Source organism: Ochotona curzoniae, unplaced genomic scaffold (genome assembly GCF_017591425.1).
Source record: "Ochotona curzoniae isolate NIBS_2020 unplaced genomic scaffold, NIBS_Ocur_1.0 contig_1014, whole genome shotgun sequence".
Lineage (NCBI taxonomy): Eukaryota > Metazoa > Chordata > Mammalia > Lagomorpha > Ochotonidae > Ochotona > Ochotona curzoniae.
Window position 1 is genome coordinate 48,176,206 of NW_024464920.1, and position 26,975 is coordinate 48,203,180.

The following is a 26,975-nucleotide window of genomic DNA, read 5'->3' on the forward strand; positions in this document are numbered from 1 at the left end:
CCTTTTCCTTAGCAGATCAGGAAGGGAGCAGTCGGACACTGCAGATTCAACTGTGGTCGCCATTGTCACGTTGTCAGTTGTAGACACCAGCAATGTAGAACCAGGAAAAGGAATTCTCACAAAATCGCTGATTTCCATATCACTCAGGAATGTGTAGGGACACCCTGTCCCTGATTGCCAAAAGACAAGTGACTTGACTTGGCTGCACATTTCAAGGCTTGACAACTTGACAAGTCACGAGAAGAAGTTGTCATCATTTGGCAGCCAGTCAGGGAATTAGATCCGGGGCCGCTGGAGCTTGGGGACTGCTTCCTTTTTCCAGGCAACTGTGTAGGTCCTTCTCTGTGTACAGGATTACAGCGGCAAATTGTACATGGACATGGAGCGTTAGGGGTCCTCATTCCTGGTTGACGTTTCCTTAGAGGACCTTACATAGGGTCCCATGAAGGATGTGGCTCTGTGCTGATTCAGATACCTGAGCCCTTAATTCTCTCCCACCTATGCTTTATTTTTCAGAGTCAAACTGAAGATAATCCAAGCAGCAAAATGGATTTGTCTGTAGGTATGTATCCCTCTCTTGAGTGTAAATGAGACTCTTTGGGGTGTAAACAATACCCTTGTGAGGATCTCCTGCCCAGCTGGAGTTGGGATGGATATGATTCCATAGTTGTCTTTAAAAACCCCAATTAAGGAGAAAAGGAAAAGCATTCTGGGGCAGTGAGAGAAACAGCTTGGTAGTCTTTGTTCTATACTTTTTAACACAACAAAATGTAAAACCTAAGCTCCTGGGGCACTGCTGACAGCAGCCTGGGAAGGCAGGGGACAGTCCCTGAACCGGGAAGTCGTGCCGTACAGATGATGGGGACGAGTCACCTTGTCTGCTCAGTTCTCATGTTCTAAGTTCTGGGGTGACAACTGTGCCTCCTTGATCTGTGCAGTTTCCATAACTGTGCTTTACAGTCTCACTCATGTATCTGGCAGATGGAAAATAACCAGAATAGGCACTTCTCTGAAAACATTAAAATTTATGAGCAAGATGTATTCCTCAAACACATCAGTAACCCATTTAAAAGTCTTCTCGGCCAGATTTGCAGCATGTTGGCCCTCTAGGAGTCAACTTCAGTCTTCCAAGGAAAGCAAGCTAAAACAGGTTACTGTTTTGTTTATTTAATCATGCGCACGTGTTCTAGGGACGGAATGCACAGCAGCCTAAGCCACTGCGACAGCTTCTGTCCCCGGAGAGCAGATTGTTAGATCGCACCGTGTGGCGCGACAGGTCACTCTTGCTTCATGAAGCGCACATTGATCTTGAATTTTTCAGCTTATTTATGCTACTTTTCAGGAAGCCTTTCAGATAAAAAATTTGATGTGGACAAGCGAACAATGAATCTCGGGGATTTTAATGATATCATGAGGAAAGATCGATCTGGGTTCCGTCCACCTAATTCCAAAGACATGGGAACCACAGAGAGTGGGCCTTATTTTGAGAAGGTGAGTCACACCTTTTATTTAAGATAATCATTCATAAGAACTGGTTGGTTTCATTTGTATTTTGATATCACTGATTCTGGAAGAAGTGCAGAATCGCTAAGGTAAATGAACAGAACACAAGTATCTCCTACATTTAAAATTATGAAAATAATCGATGTTGTACGTGATTAAACGGTTAGAATCATCTGCTTGTCGTAGCATTGAGTGTTGTGAAGGTAATCTTGGTTTTGAAAGCTCTGTCATGTTCCGAGTGGGGGATGACCTAACATTTATCGCAGGGGAAATGCACTCTCAGAAAATGCAAAGGAAATTTTAGGGAGCAATTTATTTTGTGTTGTTTTCTCTGCTGATTAAATCGAGTTCTGTGCAGATAGTCCAGGTCTTCTAAGGCCTTGCCTTCCAGATTTGAGCAAACTGGTTCATCTTCCCCATTTCCTACAAGTCTGTTTTTAGTTATAGTGTATTGTTCTACTTCCCAACTACCTGATTTAACAAGTAATTCATACCTGCTGGTTTGATTTTTTTATTATTATTATTTCTAAGGAAGAGTTTATTCCTTGATTCAGAATACCAATTCCCAATACTCCTGGTCTTAAACTCAAGAATCTTTCACCTGGCACAATGTTAACAGTGTTGCAGTGTTGCTGCTGGTCCAGGCCGCAGTAAACTCAGAAGAAGCAGTCACTGTCACAGACGTGAAAGTCCAGTGTCTGGCAGTTTTTGTGTTGTTGCTGTGGACAGACTGTGTGAGTAACTCCAGCATCAGAAAACGACATCAAAGGGATGGCAGGTGGTGGCTGTTGGGCCACGTGGAACAGTCACCAATGCCCAGCTCCAGCCTGGGGGATTGCTCAGACTCTCTAACTTTGTTTATTCCTCGTGTTTCTCCCTTTCTCCTCTCGTTCTGTTGCCTCACTAACCAACACTCGTTGTGATTGGCTCACTCCTACTGCTTTTCAGCTGACTTTGCCTTTCTCCAATCAAGATGGGTGCCTTGGGGATGAGGCTCCCTGCTCTCCCTTCTCCCCTTCTCCCAGCTACAAGCTGTCTCCCTCGGGTTCCACACTGCCCAACGTCAGCCTTGGAGCAATCGGCACAGGGCCCAACCCCCAAAACTTCGCTGCTAGACAAGTAAGGAGGCCTCTGGAATCTGTGACTGCTTGGCTCTGGCCTCGTCTTGGCCCTGGTCTGCAGTTGATTGCATCATTTGTCTGTCTTGGAAAATCTGTTGATTACTGATTGCACAGGATGATAATAAGGTCTAGGTTTTAGATCGTTCCGCCCATAGATCCATCTCTCTTCATGTTTCCTGACATGGATTTTATTTTAATCCTGTTTCTTTTGTCTTCTCATTTTCGGTCATAAGTTCACATTACTATACTAGCTGACGGGAAAATGCTGAAGAAGCCTCAGTGGTGCCTGAGAAGTGATTCAGCAGTGCATCCACACGTGTTAACAGTACACTGGGTGATAGAAACACACGTTGGAAATCTTCAATTTCACGAACCTACTAAGTACTTGAAAATCAGCCAAAACTGATGAGATTAAGCATTTGAGAATTGCTACATCTTAAAATCTGGTATTTAGGTGTAGAATACCACAATCACCTAGAGAGGGGTGACTTTCATAGCTGGTGAGACTCTGAGGAAAGGCTGTGCCGTAGAAGCAAAACCAGCACAGCTGGAGGGCTGATGAGGCCTGCTCGCTTTCTCGGGCCTGAGGGGGCAGAGCAGGGCTCTGTCAACCCCCCGGTTGGCTTGGGGTTACTGGAGGCAGCAGTGACTTTCCCACGCATACTTGACCACTTGCTAGTCCCCATGACGTTCACCTAAAGATCTCGTGGACAGACGGCAGTCACACCGCTGGCAAGCGTGAGCTGTGTCCGTGTCTCCCCGGGAGGGTGGTGGCCGGCACCTCTGCGCCCACAGGCAGGGTGCACACAGGCTCGTCCTGGGCTCTCCCGTTGTTGTCTGAGCACATTGCAAAAAGCAGCTTTCATGCAGCCCTGTATTCCAGATGGTTAACTCTGAATTGGGAGTTTCTGGTGATTTCTTGCTTTCTTCCTTTATATTTGACCGTTTTTCTTAATGCTTCCATAAAGGACATGGATGTGTATTACTTATAGAAACAGGAAAGAAACTGAAGAAACTATGACATCTGTCTTCTGGGCGCTGTTTTATTTAGGGGTGCGGTATAGAAAACATAGGCTTAACACTATGGTTGCTCTGAGATCACGTGATCAGCAAATGCTGTCGGTACACAGATTTGATGACGCAGGCACTCACACTGGCTTAGGCATTGAACTCTACCACAGCCCACTTTCTCTCTATCTGTGGGTTGCTGTGAAGATCATTGTTAGGGGTATGCAAGTCCAACACAGATATAGACATGCATTTTCTTAGACTATTTCCACACACAGTTAGTATACTTCATAGCTTCATTAAAAACAAAATGCTCAACTTTTATTCTTTGGAGTACTCCAGGCAGCTTTGTAGTTTGATTCTTTTTGTTCTAGACTTTCCTGAGTGATGCGCTGTAGTCGAAGAGTAGCTCTCAGCAGTCAAGCTTTAACCACATTCACACATGGTTTTGGGTTACCATTTTTCTAGTTTCTATATATTTTGAAAAAGTTAGATTAGACAGCCTCTAAATATATCGCTGCCAAAAGCTCTATCTGAGCCAAGAAAACCAACAGCTTGTGTCCTGTTGTAGATTATGGAAAAGACATTGTCCGATGGACTGCTATTGACTGGCCTCTGCTGTCACCCACTCAGATTTAGCAAAATGCTTTGTGGGCTTTCGAGACACTGGATAATGGAAACCCTCAGATCTTTGGCAGAGCAGAGTGGAATCTGCTGGCTGGGAAGAGAAAATAGGGCTTGGTTTTACAAAAACTTTTTAAAAAGGGAAATTCTCTGAAGTAATTCTTTCTCAGAGGAGAGATTGAAGGTTTAATATAGTTCCGTATTTGCCAAAACGTTGATTCTGGCAAGGACTTTACCCCAGTTGTAAATAGCTGACATTTAACAGCAAGGCCATCCCTCTGTTAGTGCGAGAAAGAACCTAGTGTAATTTTTTTTTTTTTTAATGAAATGAATGTTTCTTCTTTTTCTGGGCTTGATTAGTTAGCCAAGCTGCTACCGGCTGCCATGTGCGAGAACCCTCAGAGTCAGGCGGTTTTACCCTGGGGTGACAGTTTACTGCAACTGAACCCGTGGAGAGTAGGGTTTCTGCAATTAAAGGCTTGCTCTGTCTAAACAACCCTTCGAGTGACAAAAAATTCATAGTGGATTTTTTTTTGTAAAATACACAAATTTTAATTGCCATTTCTTCTTTATGTTTGTAATCATTCTTATTTTCAGTGTTTATTAATTTCTCTGTAGCAGTCCCTTAAAGTCTATTTTCGAATCATGAAGCATCATGAAGTATGCTTAGTGTTCTAGAAATTAATGATACCGTTACAAAATTATTTAAAAATGACCTCAATCCCCAGGGTTCCAGGAATAAGACAAAGGTGGTGGCTTCTACCACACGTACTTGGTAGGAGGAGGGTGCAGCCACTGCCACGGACGTGCTTGCAAGTGTGTGAAATTGGTGGATGGTCGACATTTGCAAATGATGTACTTCCTGCAGACCAGGGCTTCGCTGAGTTTTGGGAATGCAGAGAACTTCTAGGCAGGCAAGAGAAGGAGATGCTTTGGCGGAGTTTGGTGATGGGTCCCGTTACCATTTCAGTGTTTTGATAGCATAGATATGGCTCAATTAAAAATTTAAGTGTGAAATGAGGAATAAACCTTCCAAGAAAGATGTCCTTGATGAGGATGGCCTGTGGCCTGGGCCTTGCAGCTGTGCGGGAAGGACCCCCAGGCAGGGGGAGCGCACCAGCAGGTTAGCCCATGGGATGTCTCTGCTGGAGGATTTTTCATGGCCGGAAGCAAGTCAGAAAGGAGATCTTGGCATGGACACAGCTTTCTACAGCTGGGAGTGGTGCAGCGGAAGTGTGTCTGGTGGGGTGATCCCCCAGAAATAAGAGAGGAAAGTTTATTGTTAGCTAGATTGCTGTTCATAGGATTGAATGTGAAGTTACAGGTGAGTCATGTTTGTTTTTGTATCCCTGTGATGATTTCTTACTTTTATCCTTTTGATCTCCCCTGTGAGTGATTCATATTTCCTTATCTAGCAAAAGAAGGGGTCAAGCGGATCCCACACAGAAAGGAGGGTGTAGACCTGGAGGAGGCTCCCGTGGTGCAAAGCTCATTGCTGGATTCAGTGATTCTGTGATGGAGCGTTGTGGTGGCTTTTACAATCATCCTATTCTTGAGCCACATTTTTTTACTCAGTTGTCTTTTAGGTGGGATACCAAATGATATTTGAGAATCAAGTTTGTAAATTCAGTCTTAAGAAAAGGACAGTGGGGAGTAGTTAAATCAGCATTACATTGCCTGAATGTTAGTGCTGCTTCTAATGTTGGTTACATTTCATCCTTCTGGTTTGTAGAGCTCCTCAGGCTGCACAGATGGTGTTGGTGGGCCCAGGACTGGGCCTCGGTAGTTGCCCCCCACGCGGCAGGATGTGCACTTCCCAGGGAGAAAGTCGTCCTGTGGTCCCATGAGACACAGTGCATGACCCTGCTGAGAGCTAGAAGCCAGGACTGTTTCTTACTTGCCTTTTCTGACATCAACTGGAGCCCTCACTGTCGCTGTTCTGTTTGCAGGGCGGTAATCATGGCTTGTTTGGAAACAGCACAGCACAATCGAGAGGCCTGCACACCCCTGTGCAGCCGCTGAATTCCCCTGGTCTCCGGGCGCAAGTGCCTCCCCAGTTTATTTCTCCCCAGGTAAGCTGCTCGCGTTCTCAATCTCAGAACGAAGGGGGTGCAGGTAGTTAGCAGTTATCAGCTCACGGGCTTTGTGCACGTACAAAGCATGGTAAAGTTGAGATGCCCAAAATCAAGATTTGTAGAATAAAATACCGAATTTCATTTTTTATTGAAAAAAAAATTTTTATTTCATTTTGTATAAAAAAAAAAGTAGATGGTTTTACTTGGAAAACTTCTGATGATTTTATTTTTAGATCTCCTATTTTTCTACTTTCTCATTGATTTAATTGCATGGAATTAAAACTGCTCCACATGTTCTGATGTGACCATGTCAGAAGCAGACTGCACTGGAGGACTTGCCGCGCAGGCCAAGGGGGAGTTTTCCGATTCTGGATCCCTCAGAACTCCCACATGCGAGGCAGGGGCCCACGTACCTGAGCCATCACTCCCTGCCTCCTGTGGTGTGCTGGAGAAATTAGAAGGAAGCTGGACTGGAACCCTGATGCTCCTGTGTGAGAAGCAGGCATCTTAAGCACTGATACCTGTACCCAGAAGGATTTTGAGAGTACGGTTTTTAGGAAAACACAGTGAATTTTGGGAGACTTTAGTGCTGTGGATCTCTTTACTAGCACAGCATCTGCTCTGCTTTATGAATGACAAGCACTTGTGTTCCTTCTGTTTATGAAACACGCTGATTTAGCAAAACCATGATTAACATTTAGTGCGTCATGGGAACAATATTAAATCTTGAATTTATAGGTTGTTTTTTCCTCCTTGGCATTTCTGGTGTTAAAAAAAACAACAGACGGGTCATGATAAGCACTCTGAAAATTGAGATAAAGAAGAAAAAAATTCTTCTAGAAATTGTCCACCCAAATATTTATTTATTTATTTGTGAATAAATAAATAAATAAAACTTTAAAAATGAAATGTTGATAAATACCAAATCTACATCCTTATTTGTTTACTTAAAGATGTGTTTATTTTTAAATTGGAAAGTCAGGTTTACTAAGAGGAGACAGAAAGATCATCCATCTGCTGATTCACTCCCCAAGTGGGCACAACAGCTGGAGTTGAGCCAACCCGAAACCAAGAGCCAGGATCTTCTGGGTGTCCCACGCAGGTGCAAGGTCCCAAGGCTTAGGGCCGTCCTTGACTGCTTTCCCAGGCCACAAGCAGGGAGCTAGATGGGAAGTGGAGCTGCCAGGATTAGAACCGGTGCCCATATGGGTTCCCGGACGTGCAAGGCAAGGACTTTAGTCGCTAGGCCACTGTACCAAGCCCCCCATCCAGTTTTTTAATTAGCTTTATTTAAATGGCAAATAACAAAAACAGAAGATGTTCTATGCATTTACTCACCAAATGGCCACAGTAATTAAAGCTGGACCAGGCAGGAGCCAGGAACTCCATCCAGGCATCCTGCTTGAATGGCAAGGCACAATATATTTGAGCTATCACCTGCTGCCTTCTTAGGCACATTAGCAGGAAGGTGGATTGGAAATGGAGCAACTGGGACTCAAGCTGGCACTCGGATGTAGGATACTGGTGTCACAAGCAGTGGCTTAACCCACTGCATCACAACACCAACCTCAAATTGTATAGCTGTCTTAACCGCTCTATAGGAGCAGTCGTTATTTAATGTCAACAGACAAAGACTGAGAAACTTATCTTTAAGGGTTTTTTTAATAAGTGCCCCAGGCCTTGGTTTTGTACAGTTGTCTTTTTCCCCTAGCTACTCAAGAGATTCAGAAAGTAACAGTTCCTGGCAGGCTGTTATCTTGCCTTCAGATTCCGGCCGTTTTGCACCTGCAATACTTCTTTGAATGCCATATTGATTGCAACAAGACCTTCACTTTTCTGTAACTCAGCTGGAAATTGGAGGGCTTTTCAGCCAGAATAATTAACTGCCTGCAACAGGAATGTGCAAAAACTGCACTTTGGTTTCTCTGTATCTCAGTATGCAGAGCCATTTGCTGGGAGCCTCCAGGTGCTTCTCTTAGGTCTCCTTGGGAGAAAGATGGCGTAACTGAGCTGAGGAAGGGAGAGGCTGAGCAAGGCTAGTTAGCAAGTCCTCCTCTGTGTGACTTCCACAGTGTCCATAGAGATCAGTCTATGGACCAGACGAGATGATGCCGATTAGACACTGTGGGAATGCCTGGCTGTGAGCACTCCTGTTCTTGTCTCAGTCTATCTTTGAGATTTGCTGTCCTATCCCACCCACTGGCAAGCTTCTCTACCAAGTTAGGCATAAACATTTTAAAAAAATCACTTGAAAGACAGTCAAAGAGAGAGAGAAAGAAGGAAAGAAAGAAATTTGTCACCCGCGGATTCAGTTGCTGGCCTGAGCCAAAACCTGGAACCACAAACTAACTCCGTGCGCATCCTCCACAGATAGGGCGGGGTGCAGGCCCTCAGGCTGTCTTCCACTGCTTTCCCAAGTAGGTATGCAGGAGCTAGATCAGACAGAGCTGCTAGGGCTTGAGTTGGTGCTACAGTGTAAGATGCCAGCATCACAGGTGGCAGCTTACCCCACTGCACCACAATGTTGGCACTGTCTTTCAAACAGGAGGTCCCAGTTTTCCCCTTTGCATTTCCTGTATGGTGCATAAATCACACCTCCCACCCCTTTTATAGCTTGACATAATGAGTAAGATTTTCCTGTGTTGGTTTGGGCTGTTACATTCGTAGACTGTTTCGTGTAGGATTATACCATAATCCATAATTTACCTGGTTACCACCAAGACGTTTGGATTGTTTCTAGACTTTTGCTATTAGTATATGAATATTTCTGTGTCTTCCGTAGTGAGTTTCAGTAGGGGTACATCATACACATGGTTAACTTTGAACAGTAGTTTTGTAAGCTCGTTTTGAGTAATATGAGAGGGGGTGGAGCGGGGTTATGAAGAGTGTGGGTGCTTAGAAAGGAATGACAGCCGTTCCCAAAACTGAAGAAAAGCTAGTTGACCAGAGAGTGGCTGATTGATTTACTGGAGCTTTTTTCCTTTCTTTTTCTCTTCTTTCTTTTTTTTCCCCTGTTAAAAAACAAAACAACAACCAAAAAAAAAAAAAACATGAGAGATAAAATTCCCTTCCTCTGGTTAGCCCATTCCTCTGGTTAGCTCCCCAGATGCCTGGGGCTGGACCCCATTTCAGCTAGGAACTAGAAGCTTCATCCAGATCCGAAGCAGTCACATGTGCACCTGTGTCAGTCAAAAGACATTTGCTCAGAGGTCTCTCCCGTCCCATATCACAGCCCTTGCTTCAAATCCTAGGCTGGCTCCTCATTTAGCTTCCTGCTAGCATGTACCGTGCCGGGCTCAAGTGTTTGCACCCCTGAAACCCTGCATGGGAACCCAGGTTGTGTTCCAAGCTCGTGCCTTTAACCTGATCCAGCTGTAGCTGTCACCATTGGGAAAATAAACCAGCATTTGGAAGATTCCTTTCTTTATGTCCCTGTCTCTATGCCTCTCAAAAAAAATGAAAGTAAATATTTAAAATAAACAAATAAATGAAAGCTGAAAGTTTCCCTGGAGGTGAGGCATATGATTTCACAGATCATTGGCTGGGATAGGGCTCTGTTTTTTTTTTTAAAGGTTTTAATTTTTTATTGTAAAGTCAGATATGCAGAGAGAGGAGAAAGAGAGGAAGATCTTCCGTCCAGTGATTCACTCCCAAAGGGACTGCAACAGCCGGTGCTGCGCCGATCCAAAGCCAGGAGCCAGGAGCTTCTTCCAGGTCTCCCACACGGGCGCAGGGTCCCAGTTCTTTGGGCCGTCCTTCACTGCTTTCCCAGGCCACAAGCAGGGAACTGGATGGGAAATAGAGTTGCCAGGATTAGAATCAGCACCCCTATGGGATCCCGGCATGTTCAAGGCAAGGACTTTAGCCACTAGGCCATTGCTCCAGGCCCAGGGTTCTGTTTTGGAAAATGATTCTGATATCACAGGATGGATCCGCATTACACCCTTTAACTCAACTGTTACTAATATGAGTTTACAGTTGTTATATCAGAGACAATGTGTCAGCTCACACCAGTGACCACTGGGGTAAATTCAAAGGAGTGGGAAGGGATTATTATTTGGCGATACTGTGATGGGACCAGCATAGTGGCTGACAGACTAACCCTCCACCTGCTTTGCTGGCCTCCCATATAGGCCAAGGTTCAAATCCTGGATATTCTACTTCTGGTCCAGCTCCCTGTTAATGGTCTGGGAAAGCACGGGAGGATGGTTCAAGACCTTGGACCCCAATGCTTACTTGGGAGATCTGCAGGAAACTTCTGGCTCCCAGCTTCAGAATGGTCCAGCTCTGTGTTGTACCATTGGGGAATGAACCTGGAAAAGGGAAAATTCAGTGTGTCTCCCTTTCTCTGTGTAACTCTGACTTTCAAGTAGAAATAAACATCTTTGTGAATGCTGTGGAGAGCATGTTTCTCATGCTGAACGTAAAGCAGATGTTTTATACATGTCCCTGTTGCGATCTCATCTGTGGTAGTCAGGAATGCAAAGGAAAACTCAAACAAGGGCTCTCTTAGAGGATAGGCAGGAAGCAGCTGGGGAAGACATTGCTTTTTTCTTTTTTTAAAGATTTATTTATTTTGGGTCCTGCAAAATGGCTCAATTGACTAATCCTCCTATTACAAAGCGCCAGTATCTCAAGTGGGCACCAGTTCATGTCCCACTGTTCTACTTCTCATCCAGCTCCCTGCTTATGGCATAGGGAGACAATGGAGGATGCCCCAAGTCTTTGGGACACTGTGCCCACATGGGAAATCCAGAAGAAGTTCCCTGGCTCCTGGATTCAGATCGGCTCAGCTCCAGTCGTTACCAGAGTGAACGAGCAGTTGGAACATTTTTTTGCCTCTTCTCTTTGGATCTGCTTTTCCAAAATAAATAAATAAATACGTAGATAAAATCTTTAAAAAAAGAAAATGAGCTGGTGAGCCACACACATTCAGAAGAAAGGCATGTGTTGTTGAGGATGCTAAAGAAAAGTGCGGTGACAAGAGTCAGTGGGAAGCTTTCTGAGAGCCTCAGTTCTTGGAGGGCCATCTTCAGAAGATGGAAAACACAGCAACAGCAAGGACCAGTGTGGGTGAGGTGTGCTCAAGGCAGGTGTCCCTGTGAGCCGAGCCTCAGGTCCGAAATAGGAGGAAGGAACCCCTCCTCTACAAGTGAGGAGAATGAGGGAAATTTTCAATAGTTTAAAACATTGATTTTTAAGAAATTTATTGGGACTCGTGTTGCCGTATAGGAGGAAGAGCCACTGCTTGTGATACCAGCATCCCACACTGGGTGCTGCCTTGAGTCTTGGCTGCTCCACCTCTGATCCAGCTCACTAACAATGCTCTGGGAGAAGCAGTGGAAGGTAGTCCAAATACTGGGGCCCCTGCCATTCGATTTGGAGACCCAGAAGAAACTCCAGGTTTCAGTCTGGCGCAGCCTTGGCCATCTGGGGAGTGAATCAGCGTTTGGATCTCCCCTTCTCTTGCTCTTAATCTATAATTCTTTCAAATAAGCCTTTAAATAAGTATATATATAATATATTGATATATAAATATATATTATACATTATATAATATACATTTATATATATTTAATATATATTTATATATATATAAACCAAGAAATGATTTTACTTTGACGACGTAGAGCTGCCATATACTTGGGATCAGTTCCTGGGGTTGGGCAGGTTCCCGTGTGCGTGTCATTGCTGCTGCCTTGCAGGGTCAGCCTTGGTGGGAACCTGCAGTCAGGAGCCAGAAGTCAGACTGAGCACTCACGTAGGAGACTTGGGCATCTTACCTGCTGACTGCCTACTGCCTTGAGTCATTTCTGAAAAGGAGAAGCAAGGACTGTTGAGCTAACTCCAGACAAAATTCTAGACTAGCTCATCATGAAGATGGCTTATGATCACCTATAAAAAGTCATTGATGGTTTTAGTTTGCTAACAAGTTTCGGCTCATTCCCTTCATTGATTGGCAGAAATGCTAATTACAGGAACAATACAGTTGTTGTATCTCATCGTTAATAGGCCTTTTGACAAGCTTTCCTTTTTATTTCAATGAATCAGAAAATGATGAAGCAGTTGAGTAAGGGGCCAACATTGTTATGCAGTGGGTTCAAAGCCAACTGACTGCAGGGCTTGCATCCCTGCTAATGCAGCCAGCAAGGCAGTGTCTGTCCTCACGAGAGGTGCTAGGGAAGCATGGTCACTGTCCCTAGATGCCCGAAGAGCCAGGCAGTGAATTTGTGGAATACACATCTACACTTTTGACATGGATTGCCTGACAATTCTCCAACAACCCACTGAGGTTCACATGCTTATCATTCTGTTTATGGAGACCCAAAAGAGTAAACTGAGTTGTGAGCTGTGAGTCACATGCTTAGAAATGGCAGGGCGGGAGCCCGGCCCAGCGGTGAGGCAGCCTCTGGCAGTGGAGTCCGCCTGCATGCTGCTGTGGCTCCCAGAAGAGGCGCTGAGTTTATTCTCCGTGGCGCTGTGGTGCGGAGAACACATCACTGGCTGCAGCTGGGAGTCCAGGGTGGGGAGGGAGCGAACCCTTCCACCATCACCCGGCTTCCTGGCACCTGCCTGCCAAGAACCAGGCAGACAGCTGACCTTCCTGGCCTTTTTTGTGGTCTCTCTGAGACTTCAGTGTGAGGTGTGGAAACTGTTTAGCAGTCAGTTTTTCCTATTTGCATGACAGAAGTATTGTACTGCTTTAAGAGCACATGTTCATTTAGCTTTGTGTATTTTGTTTTATGGCACATTTCCAATAATAATTTCTCAAACCATATTGTCATCAGAGTTTTTTTCTTGGAGGTTTTTTTTTTTCCTGATTGTAAAATTAGTCATTTTCATTGTGGAAATGCAGACTGAAAATTAAAAGCTGTTACACTGTGCTGAGAGATGACCATGGTATGAAATATGCCATTAAGTATTTTTCAAGGGAAAAAATTGACATTTTGTTTTAGATTCATCATTCACAGGGGGAAAATATTTTATTTTACTCAATTCTAAGGATTCCTTAATTTTTTTTAAAAAATTTTCCTTTTTTGGCCAGGTTTCTGCCTCAATGCTTAAGCAGTTTCCTAACAGTGGCCTGAATCCAGGTCTTTTCAATGTGGGGCCCCAGTTATCCCCGCAACAGATTGCCATGCTGAGCCAGCTTCCACAGATTCCCCAGTTCCAGTTGGTAAGTAGCAGATTTTCCTGTGATCCCTAAGGCTCGCTTTTTTTTATTTCTTTATTCTTTTATTTCCTTTATCTGTCTTTGCTGCCTTGAATGCCTTCAAGGGCCACTGGTTCACAATTTACAATGCACTGAGTATGATCAAGGGTTGGTAAGTCGGCCCAGCTGGAAGGGAAATGTAGGCAGGAGAGGTCCCTTCGGTTCTGTGTCCCCTGTGCACACTTCCGTCCTCGCTGTGCGGCCCCTCAGGAAGCCATGGTCCTTTCCCTTCCATATTTTGTAGGCCTGTCAGCTTCTTCTGCAACAGCAGCAGCAGCAACAGCAGTTGTTGCAGAACCAGAGAAAGATTTCTCAAGCTGTGCGCCAGCAGCAAGAGCAGCAGGTATGTGGCACAGGGAGGATGCCCCTGGTGCCCTGGGTGAGCAGTATGTCTTAGTGCTTGAGCACCCTTCTCCCCTAACCCCCAAACTGGGATAAGTCACTAACTGCTTGTCCTCTCTTCCTGGCGCTGGCCCTGCCCCTGCAGCTGGCCCGGATGGTGAGTGCGCTGCAACAGCAACAGCAGAGGCAGCCCAGCATGAAGCACTCGCCGTCCCACCCTGTTGGGCCCAAGCCACATCTGGACAACATGGTACCCAATGCACTGAATGTGGGGCTCCCCGACCTTCAAACCAAAGGGCCAATACCTGGATATGGTTCAGGTAAGTTGCTTGTCCTGAAAACTACCCTTTAGAAACTCCCTGTCTAAACCCACGATGGGCCACTATGTGATAGCGCTGGTATGTGGATTTGTGATATACCCACTATGTGATAGCGCTGGTGTGCCAAGTCTGTACAAGGTGGGTAGATGTTCTTGTTCCGAGTATACAGGCAAGGTGTTCAAGGCACTTCCAGTTTCTATGCCATCCAAAGCTCCCACCACACAGTACATAGTTGAGCCAAGCTTCCAACTTAGCAGACATTGACTTCATGTGTTTGTGAAAAGCAACCTGTTGTGCAGCTGTCATGGTCTATTGAAATGTACACAAGGCCCCAGCATAATGACTCAGTGGCTAAATCCTCACCTTGCATGCTCCAAGATCCCATATGGGCAACAGTTCATGTCCTGGCTGCTCCACTTCCCATCCAGGTCCCTGCTTGTGGCCTGGGAAAGCAGTCAAGGATAGCCCAGATTCTTGGGGCTTGCACCCACATGTGAAAACTGGAGGAGGCTACTGGCTCATGGCTTCACATCTGCTCAGCTCTAGCTGTTGCTGCCTGGGAATAAACCAGTGGATGGATGATCTTTCTGTTCCTCCTTTCTCTCTGTAAATCTGCCTTAAATTACAGTAAAAATAAATAAATAAAAATTTGAATGCTTAGCTAATCCTTTACTAAAACTCTGTTGTGAAGATATATGGCCTGTGATTCTGTGCTTTTAGCAAAACTGAAACTGTACCTAACCGTCTGGTCAGGTCATTACCTATCCAAAAATTCTGTTTTTGTGTCATTGGGTTAGGGAGAAAGATATGCACTCAACAAAGGAATGGAGAGAACTAAGTGATCTATAACAGGAGTCCTCCTTTTCCTTTCTTTAAGTTCCTCCATGAATAAGATTTTGTCATACTTTGTCATGAATATTTTTTAAATAGGACTTAGATGAGCACTTTCATTTCATACTGAGTCTTCATTTTCCATGGATATATGGAGTAATTGGACAACAAAATAATCTTGCTAGAGCCTGCTTTTCCAATATTTTACTTTTAATTAAGAATTCATCAAAATTAATAATATTGCCCTGGCACAGTAGCCTAGTGGCTAAGGTCCTCACCTTGCACTTACTGGGATCCCATATGGGTGCCGGTTCTAATCCCAGCAGCCCTGCTTCTCATCGAGCTTTCTGCTTGTGGCCTGGGAAAGCAGTCGAGGATGGCCCACAGCCTTGGGACTGTGTACCCATGTAGAAGATTCACAAGAGGCTTTGGACTCCTGGCTTGAGATCGACACAACTCTAGCCGTTGTGGCCACTTGGGGAGTGAGTCAGTGGACGGAAGATCTTCTCTGTCTCTCCTCTTCTTTGTATATCTGACTTTCTAATAAAAATAAATCTTTTTAAAAAATAGTAATATTTATGTGGGCTACCCAGTGAAAAGTGTAGAAGCATTTTTGATTATAATAGGACACATTTGTATTTATGTCAAATTGTGTCATGACCTGATTGTGTTAGGATGTATAATTGTGAATAGAGTTTTTTTCTTTTATGACTTACTGTTTTATCATTACAAAAACAGTAGAGTTTGTTTGTTTTAGATTTGCTTATTTTTATTTGAAAGACAGAGTTACAGAGAGAAAAGCAACAGGTTTCGTTCATCCTCTGGCTTACTTCCCAAATGGCCTCAGTGATCAGAGCTGGGCCAAGACCCAGATGCTGCTTCTGGGGCTCCATTGTGGGTGTAGGAGCCCACAATGTGAGCTTGAGCTGCCCTCCACTATCGGGGTCTCCTGTCCCGCGGAAGAAATTACCCAACACTTGAGAGTCTCCGAGGTGCTTCTATTCTGATCTTCCATTAAAAACCGTTATGTCTGTTGTTTCCATTACGCTGATGCCCCTCCCCTGCCAACACACACACACACCCGTTTAGCTGTCAAACCTGTCTAATCAGCTTAAAGATAACCAAGGCAGACCAACAGGGCAAAGGGCCAATCACAGGAAAGAAAATTGTCAGTGCCCCCAACACTCCACTGCTTTTCTAGCCGTAAGTGGGGAGCTGGATCAGAAGTATAACAGCCAGGTCACGAACCAACACTCATTTGGGGTACTCAGTGTCATGGGGGAAGAATTAGGCTATTAGCACCACAGTGCTGGTTCCGTGAGTGATCATGGCAAGGACACATTAATTCCAGTGTTTGTTCAAGATTGTAAGACATGGCAGCTAGTGCTGGCTGCACGATGAAGTAGGGTGTGAAGGCTGGAGAAAATGCCAGCTTCAAAAACAGCAAGGATGGTGCTAGCAGGAATGATCCACAATAAAGGGAAGTCCTGCTTAAAGGGGATCCCAGGAAGGCAGGGGAATTTGTCTTACCTCGGCCTGCACCTCAGCTAATACTGATCCTGGCAGACTGCTATCGACAAATGTCTGTTGAGCTGAACTTACTCTGAGCACAAAACAGCCAGTGGTGTTCCAGGTGCAAAGAACAGCATGGTTTGGAAGTAGTCCACCCATCGTTTCTGCTTATGGCACTATAACACACACACGCACCCAAGATTTGTTTGTTTTTTGCAAGAGTTACCGAGAGAAGGAAGGACAACAAATGAGAGTTCTAAGGGTTCACTTCCCAGCAGCTGCAGTTGCTGAGGCTGGACAAGGCTGAAGCCATCAGCCTGCAGCTTTACCCAGGTCTCCCCTGACGGTAATAGGGGCGTCTGCTACTGCATTCACAGATGCATCGGCAGGGAAGCGGGTCAGGAGCAGAGCGGCTGTGGCTTGAAGCAGTGCCCGTCTTAGATGCTGGCAGCACATGCTGTGGCTTAACCAACTGTCAAAGTGCTGGTCCCTGGAATCCTGCGTTGCTTTCAAAAGCTCTTTCATCGACCTGGCACAGTAGCCTAGTGGCTAAAGTCCTCGACTTGATGCACCAGGATTCCATATGGGCACCAGTTCATGTGCCGGTGGCCCCGCTTCCCATCCAGCTCCCTGCTTGTGGCCTGGGAAAGCGTCGAGGACAGCCCAAAGAAGTGGGACCCTGCCCCACGTGGGAGACCCGAAAGAGGCTTCTGGCTTCAGAATGGCAAAGCTCTAGCCATTGCAGTGTTTTGGAGAGTGAATCAATAGGTAGAAGGTCGTCTTCTCTGTCTTCTGTTTATCTGCCTTTCCAATAAAAATAAATACTTTCCCACTGCTTGGAGCTGACCTTTAGGTGGCCTGCTGTCCAGGTACTTAGCCTGCTTTTCACTCTCTCACACAAGCAAAAACATGATTTTTCCAAGAAGCATCCCTGGGGTTGCAGTATAAGAAAACCAATTTCTTTATATAAATAGTGATACTTCGGCTTTAGAAATTTTCAAATTTACTTTTTATTTCATTTGAAAGACAAGCAACAGAAAGATCTTCTGCCTGCTGTTTCACCTCCCAAATGGCTCCAACAGCCAGGTCTCTGGGCGAAATAGAAGCCAGGAGTCTGGAATTCCACCCAGTTCTCCCACATAGGTGCCAGGGACCCACGCACCTGGGCACATGAACAGGGAACTGGGTCAGAAGTGGAGTAGTCGGGCCTTGAACTCTGAAAGGGGATGCCAGTAACACTGGCCTTGGCTTTACCTCTCACAGCATACCACCAGCCCCTGCCAAGTTCTCTTTCTAAAGCATAAACCTTTTAGTCTTTTTCTCTCTCTCTCCCTTGCTTAAAAACTTCTACCTCAGAGAAAAAAGTACCAACTGTTTAGCCTGATAAAGTGAGAACCTACTTGACGGGACCTTTCATTTCTCACCATCCTCTGCCTCGCTTCATCCCCTGTCTGCTAAACTCTGGAGTCACGTTGAGCCTCTCCGTGTTCCCTAAACACCCTGAGTGCCATGAGTCGGAGTTCTGTGCTCAGTTTCCTGGGCCCCAGGACTGCAGAGCTTTTCCTCCCCAAATCCCAGACAGCCTTGGCCTGACCCTGTCTGCTTTTCTTGCATGTGGGCGTCCTGTGTCTTCGCCAGCTCAGGCAGGTGGCTAACCCCAGCTCACTGTCTGACACACACGTTGCTGAGTGAACACGCATGCACAAGTGTCCTCACCTGAATCTAACTCAGTGGCAATCTCACACACTTCCCCACATTAGCAAACAGCCGTCATTTTTATTTGAAAGGCGTAGACTGATCACAAAAGGGAGAGAACTCCCATCTACTGGCCCATCCCTGGGTGCCTGCAGCTGCTCCTCCAGGCTGGCCCAAAACCAGAGCCAGAAACTCAATCCAAGTTTCACATGAATCAGGAATTCAGCTCTTAGAGCCACCGCTACTGCTTCCCAGGATCTGCGTAAGCAGGAAAATGAAGTCAGGAGCCAGAGCCTGGTGCTGAACTCAGGCATTCTGCTGTGTAAACTACATCTCAACCGCTGGGTTAAACACCTGCTCCAAAGCCATCACTTTGTTACCAAACAAAAGCTAACACCAGAGATTTGAAACAGTGTGTGTGTGTGTGTGTGCGCGCGCGCACGCGTTTATGGACAGGTTTTATAAATTGGTGTTTGAGTTGACAAATGGAATCATCTATGGTTTGTGCCTGAGAGCCGACAGATTCTGGCACCGCAGTGTATAGAAAGGTGTGAGACAAGTTCTCTGTTGCAGGCTTCAGCTCTGGCGGCATGGACTACGGCATGGTTGGCGGAAAAGAGGCTGGGACTGAGTCTCGCTTTAAACAGTGGACCTCCATGATGGAAGGACTGCCCTCTGTGGCCACACAGGAAGCCAATATGCACAAAAATGGTGAGCGCCAGACACACACAGGAGTTGGCCTGTGCTGGGCCTGGTCCTGTAACACAGGTCCCCACTCTCCCACTCCCAACCTCAGGATCACTTTGGACAGGAAGATTGAGGCATTATTCTAGGTCGTAAGAAATTTAGCATGTCACTGGCTCTAATTATGGAGAGTGGAAGTTCCCATCTGCCATGAGACTGGAGCATCCATCAGGGTAAAAGCCCAGTAAATTGGCCAAGAGATTAGAATCAGTTCTTTTCTTTTCTTTTTTTCTCTTTTCTTTTCTTTTCTTCTCTTTGAATAAGACATCACTAGAGAGAGAGATTGGATTATTAGACTCATCAGCTTTAAAGGAAAATTCTATCCTTTAATCTTCAAAAGGTGGTATGTCAGAGTATGTGGATTCGAACTTAACCCAGAGCTTCCTTGTTCTTTTTGACTTGTGTATCTTCCTGACAGCAACTGAGGCCATTGCAGACTTGCTTGCAAATGTGAGCTGACTCTTCCTCTCCATAACTCTGTGATGGCATCTCCATTTCCCTACAAACGAGATGAAAGGCCTCAGCACCTTCCTCCAGCCTTTGTTTCTGTGTGTTTCATCTGACAGTAATTTGCTTGGACACCTCTGTATCCATGAGAACCAAGCATGAAACAGTGTCTGGGCTTTTCTGCCACAGCGCCCTGCCTGACCCTCAGCCCAGCCGAGCCGTTCAGGCTGCGGGCTTCCAGGTCTCTTCGCTCCAGTAAGCCAGTCAAGGTGCTGACGGAGCTCCAAGGCACCTTCCATCTCCTCTGCATAAGCCCTGGTGTTTAATTTTGTGGCCCCAAAACTAAGAGTAGCTTCCTGAAATTACAAAGTCTGTTCCCAAGTCGGGCTTCGAGTCCTGTGTCATCTGTAGCTTTGGATACTTCCCCTGCTTCTTTTGGCTGTTGAGTCACTAAATCCTCATCCCCAGCGACGTGGCAGGTGTGTGATGGTAAAACAGTGGCGTACGACCAGCCGTCTTGAAGGTGAAATCTTCACTTGGCCTTTCTTAGAGCTTATCGCTGATGTGTTCCCCATTTCCTTAGCAATCCCCAAGGAAACCGACTTACTCATTTCCCACTACTTCATGCCAACATACCCCTAAGCCAGATTTCTCTCAGGGACTCCACAATAGCAAAAGTCATCTTAGCTGAGCATGGAGATGGTTTTGATCATACTCCTTGTTAGGCCAAACCAAACTGATTACTGTAATCAGCAGTTGCACAAATGTTTTAAGCTGTTACCCTGGGAACAGTGTTATCTGTTCTGAAGCAGCATCCTAAGAGTAGATCAAGTGACACGGTGCAGTACCTGAAATTCATTTGAGGAAACAGAGTAGTATCCCATAGACATCCCTCAGCTTTCTCTAAGGCAAAGCACTCCTGTTTCTTATTAGTTTGAGAACTTTAGGCTCTTATCTCCCCCCATCTTCCCAGTAAGCATATACAATGTATGAAAAGGGCACCTGAGAGCCCGCTGAAAAGCCCCCAGCAGGCAGTTCCAAAGGGGCTGCTGTGGCTCGTGTGTGAGGCAGCCAAGCTCAGAGCCGCAGGGCTCCCTGCTCATCCTGTGCTGGCAGAAGCACTAGGCGGGGATGCTGTCTCATTGCCTTGGGATTGAAAGCAATCACAGGTGCTTTGCGCTCCGGCGGACTCTGTTTATGCTGCTGCTTCTAGCTCAGCCAAGGCCTAGCCCGTGCTGAAGAACGTGGGTGGAGAGCAGCTAAAAGCCCTCCTAGGTGCTTCATTTGTTCAGTATTTTTCCCACTCTCAAATTGTTAGCACAGACATTGTGAGGGTAACAATATGATTTTCAGATTGTGAACATTTCCTGAATTTCGTTAAATGACAGGGTTTTGAAACCAAAAGGAGTACTCAGGAGTGGGCAGCATCCCGTACGTAGCCCTGAGACAGCGAGAGGTTCTGGAAACTCCCCTCTGTCCGCTGTGCACCAGGCCCAGGGCAGCCTCTGCTTCCGGGACTCTGTGCTCCACAAGCTTCCAAAGGCTCAGCTTGTTTATGTCTCTGAAAGGAAAAATAGGCAAGCAGAGTGCTACATCTGAGTGCATCGTTTCCTTTCTCATTTCTCAGGCGCTATAGTAGCCCCGGGGAAGACCCGAGGAGGGTCACCCTACAACCAGTTTGACATCATCCCAGGTGACACACTGGGTGGCCATACGGGTCCTGCTGGTGATAGCTGGTTACCTGCCAAATCTCCACCAACCAATAAACTCGGAAGTAAATCCAGCAATGCCAGTTGGCCTCCAGGTATGTGCGGGAAGTGATTCCCGGAGCTTATTTCTGGCACCGTTTTCCTGAAACATTCATTCTCTCTGCTCAGTTAGGAATAATCATCTGATAGGATCAGAGCGTGTGCTGTAAGACACATACTGTGGGAAGGTAGAAAATCGACGTTAGGGACGGAGCGTGAGGGAATGCTGGTGTTGTCTGGGTCTCGGCGCTCTCCCTGCACAGGTGCCTGGTAATGTGGGCCGTGTCTGTCGGGCTGATGTGGTTTTCTTTTGCAAGAAATGGGAAAGATCACCGACCTTGAGCCCAGATCTTTCTCATACTTCTTGCCTTGGTGCCTGGACAGTTCTTTAAGCACCATGATGTTTAGCCCTGCTTCTCCTCCTCCAGGCCTAAATTCCCCTGGGAACAGGAGAGTCAGGTTACAGGGCCAGGCAGGGATCCAGGAGCCTCAGCATACAGTTCGCTAGACAGACATCTTATCCTGGGGAGTTCCTAGGAAGAGGATGTGTTTAGGCTGCTTTTAATTTATATTTTGTAATGATGAATGTCTGAGACACAGTACATCCAAGCATCTGGACTTTTCATAGAACCATTTCTTGTATTTAAAAAATGATTTTAACTTTCGAATGTTTTCCTGCCCCTGACATTTGTTGTTCTTATCTCAGAATTCCAACCAGGAGTGCCATGGAAAGGTATCCAAAACATTGACCCTGAATCTGACCCCTATGTCACCCCAGGAAGCGTGCTGGGGGGCACAGCCACATCTCCCATTGTAGATACTGACCATCAGCTGCTGCGGGATAACACCACAGGTGAGCGGGGCAGGCAGCGATCTGTAGTCATCCATCGGTGGCTTTGTGCTTGCCAGTGTCTCGTGGTTTAACCTGAAGATTTAGAATATTGCTTTGTACGTTTTTATTTTCTGGATACATTTTGTTCTCCTATTGTAGTTTAAAGAAAATACTCTGCAAAGTTTGGCTTGTTATATTGACATTCATGTTAACACTCACTCATTCTTCTTTCTCACCCCAAGGGTCTAATTCTTCCCTCAACACCTCGCTGCCTTCACCTGGTGCCTGGCCCTACAGTGCCTCTGACAACTCCTTTACCAACGTTCATAGCACTTCAGGTACCTGCAGCAGCCTCTTGGTTCTCTTTGGTGGCACTTCCCTAGCAGGGTCCCCTTTGTGAAGGAATCTGGAGTGCATTTCTCAAGGAAACCTTCGTCGGAAGTCAGATTGATGGAAGCACAGCTTTGTGTTTGCCATGTCCTCAGGGACACACAGCAAAAACAGGCATGCTTTCAGAAGTTAGGGAACCTGGGACGAAGAGGTAAATGTATTTAGATGTGAAAACTTAAAATTCACACCAGTGAGAATGCTTCGCAAAGCTCAAGAAAAATTAATCTCCCCTGGCTGCCCCCCAAAAAAGAACAATTTCAAAAGAGTTTGCGTTAGAATACTCTATCCCACATAACACAAACTTTTTTTTTTCCTTCTTTCCATTAAGGACTTGTTTGTTTATTTGAAAGGAAGACTTAGAGAAGGATCTGCTTGTTAACTCCCCAAATGACTGCTAGAACCAGGCCAAAGTCAGGAGCCAGGAGCTGTTTCTGGGTCTCCCATGTAGGTGCAGGGAGATGAACTGGGGCATCCTTCACTACTTTCCTAGGCATGTTAGCAAAAAGTTGGATCAGAAGTAGAGCAACCAGGACTAGAACTATTGCCCACTTGAGATCCTGGCACTGCAGGCCACAGCCTCATCTGCTATGCCGTAGCACCAACCACCCACAAACTTTCTGAAGTGCCCTCATGTAGCTTCAGGACAGGGCTTGAGGTGACATCGACTTGGGGAGCTGGGACATGTCTAGAAGGCAGAGGCCATATCTGGGTGACACCAGTGGTTGCTCAGCCAGCATGCCTAGGGACAACCCTGAACCTCCAAGACAGCAGTGGTCAGCTCAGCCAGCAGACGCAGGCCTAGCTGGACGGTCGCAGAAGGAGAGAAGACCCGACAGCAGTAGTCAGCCCAGCCAGCAGACAGGCCGAGCTGGACGGTCGCAGAAGGAGAGAAGACCCATCACTGGCAGCAACATTTGTTGAGTTCCTTATGTTTTGGAAAGACATGAGGGAATGCAAAAGCTCGCGGATTTAACTCAGGCTTGGAAGCCGTTCACATGTGCCTCACAGATTGCTAGATAGTAACTGGCACCTTGGCTTTGGGAAAGGTGGATTTTTTTTTTCAGAATTTATTTATTTTTACTTGAAAGGCAAATTGACAGAGAGGAGAGAAGAGAAAGATCTTCCATGTGCTGGCTCAAACCCTAAATGCCCACAATGACCAAAGCTGTGCTGATCCAAAGCCAAGAGCCAGGAGCTTCTGGGTCTCCCACACGGGTGCAGGGTCCCAAGGCTGCTGGCTGTCCTCTGCTGCTTTTCCAGCCCACAAGCAGGGAACTGGATGGAAGCAGGGCTGCCAGGATTAGAACCGGCACCCAGTGGGATCCCAGCGCATGCAAGGTGAGGATTGAGCCACTGAGCCATTGTGCTGGACCCACACAGGTGAATCTTATGCCATTAGAGTCATGAGGCCTTCCTGGCTCTGTCAGGAAAGGCAAGGAAAGCAAATCCCTAGCTCCGCAGAGGCGTCCCTGATCACCCTCTTTCTCGCTCACCTGTCACCAACTGTGCTTCACTCCAAGGCAAGCACATGGGAGACCTTCAGCAAGAGGTGTTTTGTTTTTGTTTTCAAGATTTATTTATTTTGTATTGGAAAGTCAGATATACAGAGAGGGAGATCTTCTGTCCACTGATTCACTCCCCAAGTGGCCTGAACAGCCGGAGCTGAGCCGATGTGAAGCCAGAAGCGCAGAGCTTCTGGGTCTCCCACGCGGGTGCAGGGTCCTGAGGCTTTGAGCCATCGACATCTACTGCTTTCCCAGGCCACAAGCAGGGAGCTGGATGGGAAGGGGAGCAGTCGAGACACAAACTTGCACCAATGTTGGATCCCTGCACGTGCAAGGCGAGGACTTTAGCCACTAGGCTACCACGCCGGGCCCTCAGCATCGGTTCTCAATTTTGCCTCCACTACCCTGCCATGAGTAGATCCTGTTGTTATCCCATTTGTGGATAAAGAAGCTGAGGTTCCAGAGCTCACATAATTTGAGCTTCCAACTTCTGTTGTGTGGAGAGCCGTGTTTACACCCGAGTCTGTCTGTCTGTGAATGTCCAGATCTCACACTGGATCCTGCTGAATGTTGGTGTGCGTAGATCATCTACCGTGGGCGTGCTTCCCCGAGTGCGCTCTCCCTGTGCATCACTGAGCCCTGGTGCCCTGCCCGCCCAGCACCGTGTGGGCATGTGTGAGGCTGGCACCTCCAGAGGGCTTTATTTTGCTCTTCACTTCTGCTTGAGGCTTGGGTCCCATGGCTGAGAAATTTTTTTCACCCTGCCTGTTTTTTTTTTTTTTTTTCAAGAATTATTTTTTGGGCCCGGCGGCATGGGCTAGTGGCTAAAGTCCTCGCCTTGAATGCCCCGGGATCCCATGTGGGCGCTGGTTCTAATCCCAGCAGCCCCACTTCCCATCCAGCTCCCTGCTTGTGGCCTGGGAAAGCAGTTGAAGACGGCCCAAAGCCTTGGGACCCTGCCACCCACATGGGAGACCCGGAAGAGGTTCCAGGTTCCTGGCTTCGGATCGGCGCAGCACCGGCCGTTGCGCTCACTTGGGGAGTGAGTTAGTGGACGGAAGATCTTCCTTTCTGTCTCTCCTCCTCTCTGTGTATCTGACTTTGTAATAAAAATAAATAAATCTTTAAAAATATGTATTTATTTTTATTTTTTATTAGAAAGTTAGATATACAGAGAAGAGGATTTTCCGTTCAATGGTTTACCTCCCAAGCAGCCTCAACAGCTGGAGCTGAGCTGATCTGAAGCCAGGAACCCAGAGCCTCTTCCAGGTCTCTGATTGGGTGCAGGGTCCCAAAGCTTTGGGCAATCATTGACTGCTTTCCCCGGCCACAAGCAGGGAGCTGAATGGGAAACGGGGCTGTCAGGATTAGAACCAGCACCCATATGGGATCCCAGCGCGTTCAAGGCAAGGACTTTAGCCACTAGGCCACCACGCTGGGCCCTCATCGTTCTTTAGGTGCCCCATGCTATGCCTACTGCATAAAAGCCTGAGAGCATCCTGGTTGGGCCTGCCCGGCTTGGGGCTCCTGGTCCTCTGCCCCTCAGTAGGCTGTTCCGTCAAGATCAGGGGCGATATACCCAATGCAGGGACTTCACACTGAAGCTTGATTTGCCTGTTTGATCTTGCCCGTTTAGGAACATTGTCCAGGGGCTTTTCTTTGCAGCACAGCATTTTCTTTCCTGTCTGTGTTAAAGCTCTGTAATGTTGCTAGGGTTTCTAGTTGTGTCATTCATCTGTCCTTCCCTCCCTTTTGAACTCGAGTTTCTTGAGTGTAACTGCCTTAGGATGGCATTGATTTAGTGTTATGGGCATGGAGTATTTAGTGAATATTCCTTGTTTTACAAAAAAAAGTGTGGAAGTGTTAATATCTAATATGCTGGATTAAGGTACCTGAAAAATATAGCTCTATAGTGTACTTGTCATCATTTAATGAGTGTTTAGAACCAAGAAAACTTAAGTGCTGCTGTATAGTTCACATCCTGATCACAGCTGTGAAACTGATGGCGCCTGCGTGCTTTCCCTCAATCTTGTTCTTCCTTTCCAGTGTTTGGCCAACTTGAAAGAAGTAGGAATGAATATTATTAAATCTTGTTGTTCAGAGACCAGTGTGGTGGTGCCTCAGGAAGGTCGCCCACCCTTTGGCCCCGGCGTACCTCATAGGCACCAGTTTATGTCCCAACTGCTCTGATTCTGATCCAGCTCTCGGCTTATGGCCAGGGAAAGCAGAAGAGGGTGACCCCAAATCCTTAGGACGCTGTACCCATGTGGGAGACCTGTAAGAAGCTCCTGACTCCCAGCTTCAGATCGGATCAGCTCCGACCTTCGTGGCCATTTGGGGAGTGAATCAGCAGATGGAAGACCTCTTTCCATGTGTCTTCTCTGCGTTTCAAATAAAAATAAATACATCTTTTTAAAAAAAAAAATCTAGGAGAACAGTCTTGTCAATTTGGAAGTGTTGCATTCAGTAAGCTTAAAGGAAGAATGCTATTTTGTATTTCTCAGGAGAGGTCATTCCTGTTACTTTATACAGTACAAATGAGTGTGGAGTGGCTGTTGAGCTGACAGGCTCCTGACTCCAGCTCCCTGCTAATGTGCTACCCACAAGAGAGACCTGGCCCAAATTCCTGGATCCTGGCTCTAGCCAGGCCTGGTCAGAGCCATTTTGAACATAAATAAATAAATTTTTAGAAAAAGTTAAAAGAAAGGATATAAAGGTTCTATGTATTTATGTACCCTCAGAATCTAAGTATACATGTCAACGAAAGGCCAGCATCTAATCTTATTTTTTCCTGAATTTTCTCTTTCAGCAAAGTTCCCTGATTACAAATCAACATGGTCCCCAGACCCCATAGGACACAACCCCACTCATCTCTCCAACAAGATGTGGAAAAACCATATTTCCTCCAGGAACACTACACCGCTGCCCCGCCCGCCTCCCGGTCTGACTAACCCCAAACCGTCATCTCCCTGGAGCAGCACAGCACCCCGATCAGTCAGGGGGTGGGGGACGCAGGAGTCCCGGCTTGCCTCGGGTGAGAAGGGGCTGCCCGAAGGAGCATCCAT

At 46.4% G+C, this 26,975-nt stretch overlaps 1 protein-coding gene across 4 annotated transcripts in view; it reads left to right on the top strand.

Annotated features, from left to right (window-relative positions):
- Window positions 1-26,975, top strand: part of TNRC6B (trinucleotide repeat containing adaptor 6B) — a 232,204-nt gene that overhangs the window by 198,425 nt on the left and 6,804 nt on the right. For 2 of the 4 annotated variants that reach the window (XM_040986413.1, XM_040986422.1), the window contains 12 exons: window positions 517-562; window positions 1,343-1,491; window positions 2,452-2,622; window positions 6,206-6,328; window positions 13,377-13,508; window positions 13,789-13,887; window positions 14,032-14,206; window positions 18,818-18,955; window positions 21,063-21,239; window positions 21,890-22,036; window positions 22,258-22,353; window positions 26,720-26,944. In XM_040986413.1, the coding sequence (XP_040842347.1) occupies window positions 517-562; window positions 1,343-1,491; window positions 2,452-2,622; window positions 6,206-6,328; window positions 13,377-13,508; window positions 13,789-13,887; window positions 14,032-14,206; window positions 18,818-18,955; window positions 21,063-21,239; window positions 21,890-22,036; window positions 22,258-22,353; window positions 26,720-26,944 (1,678 nt within the window). The remainder of the gene's footprint in view (window positions 1-516; window positions 563-1,342; window positions 1,492-2,451; window positions 2,623-6,205; window positions 6,329-13,376; window positions 13,509-13,788; window positions 13,888-14,031; window positions 14,207-18,817; window positions 18,956-21,062; window positions 21,240-21,889; window positions 22,037-22,257; window positions 22,354-26,719; window positions 26,945-26,975) is intronic. The other 2 variants (XM_040986431.1, XM_040986439.1) reach the window with 1 other exon arrangement.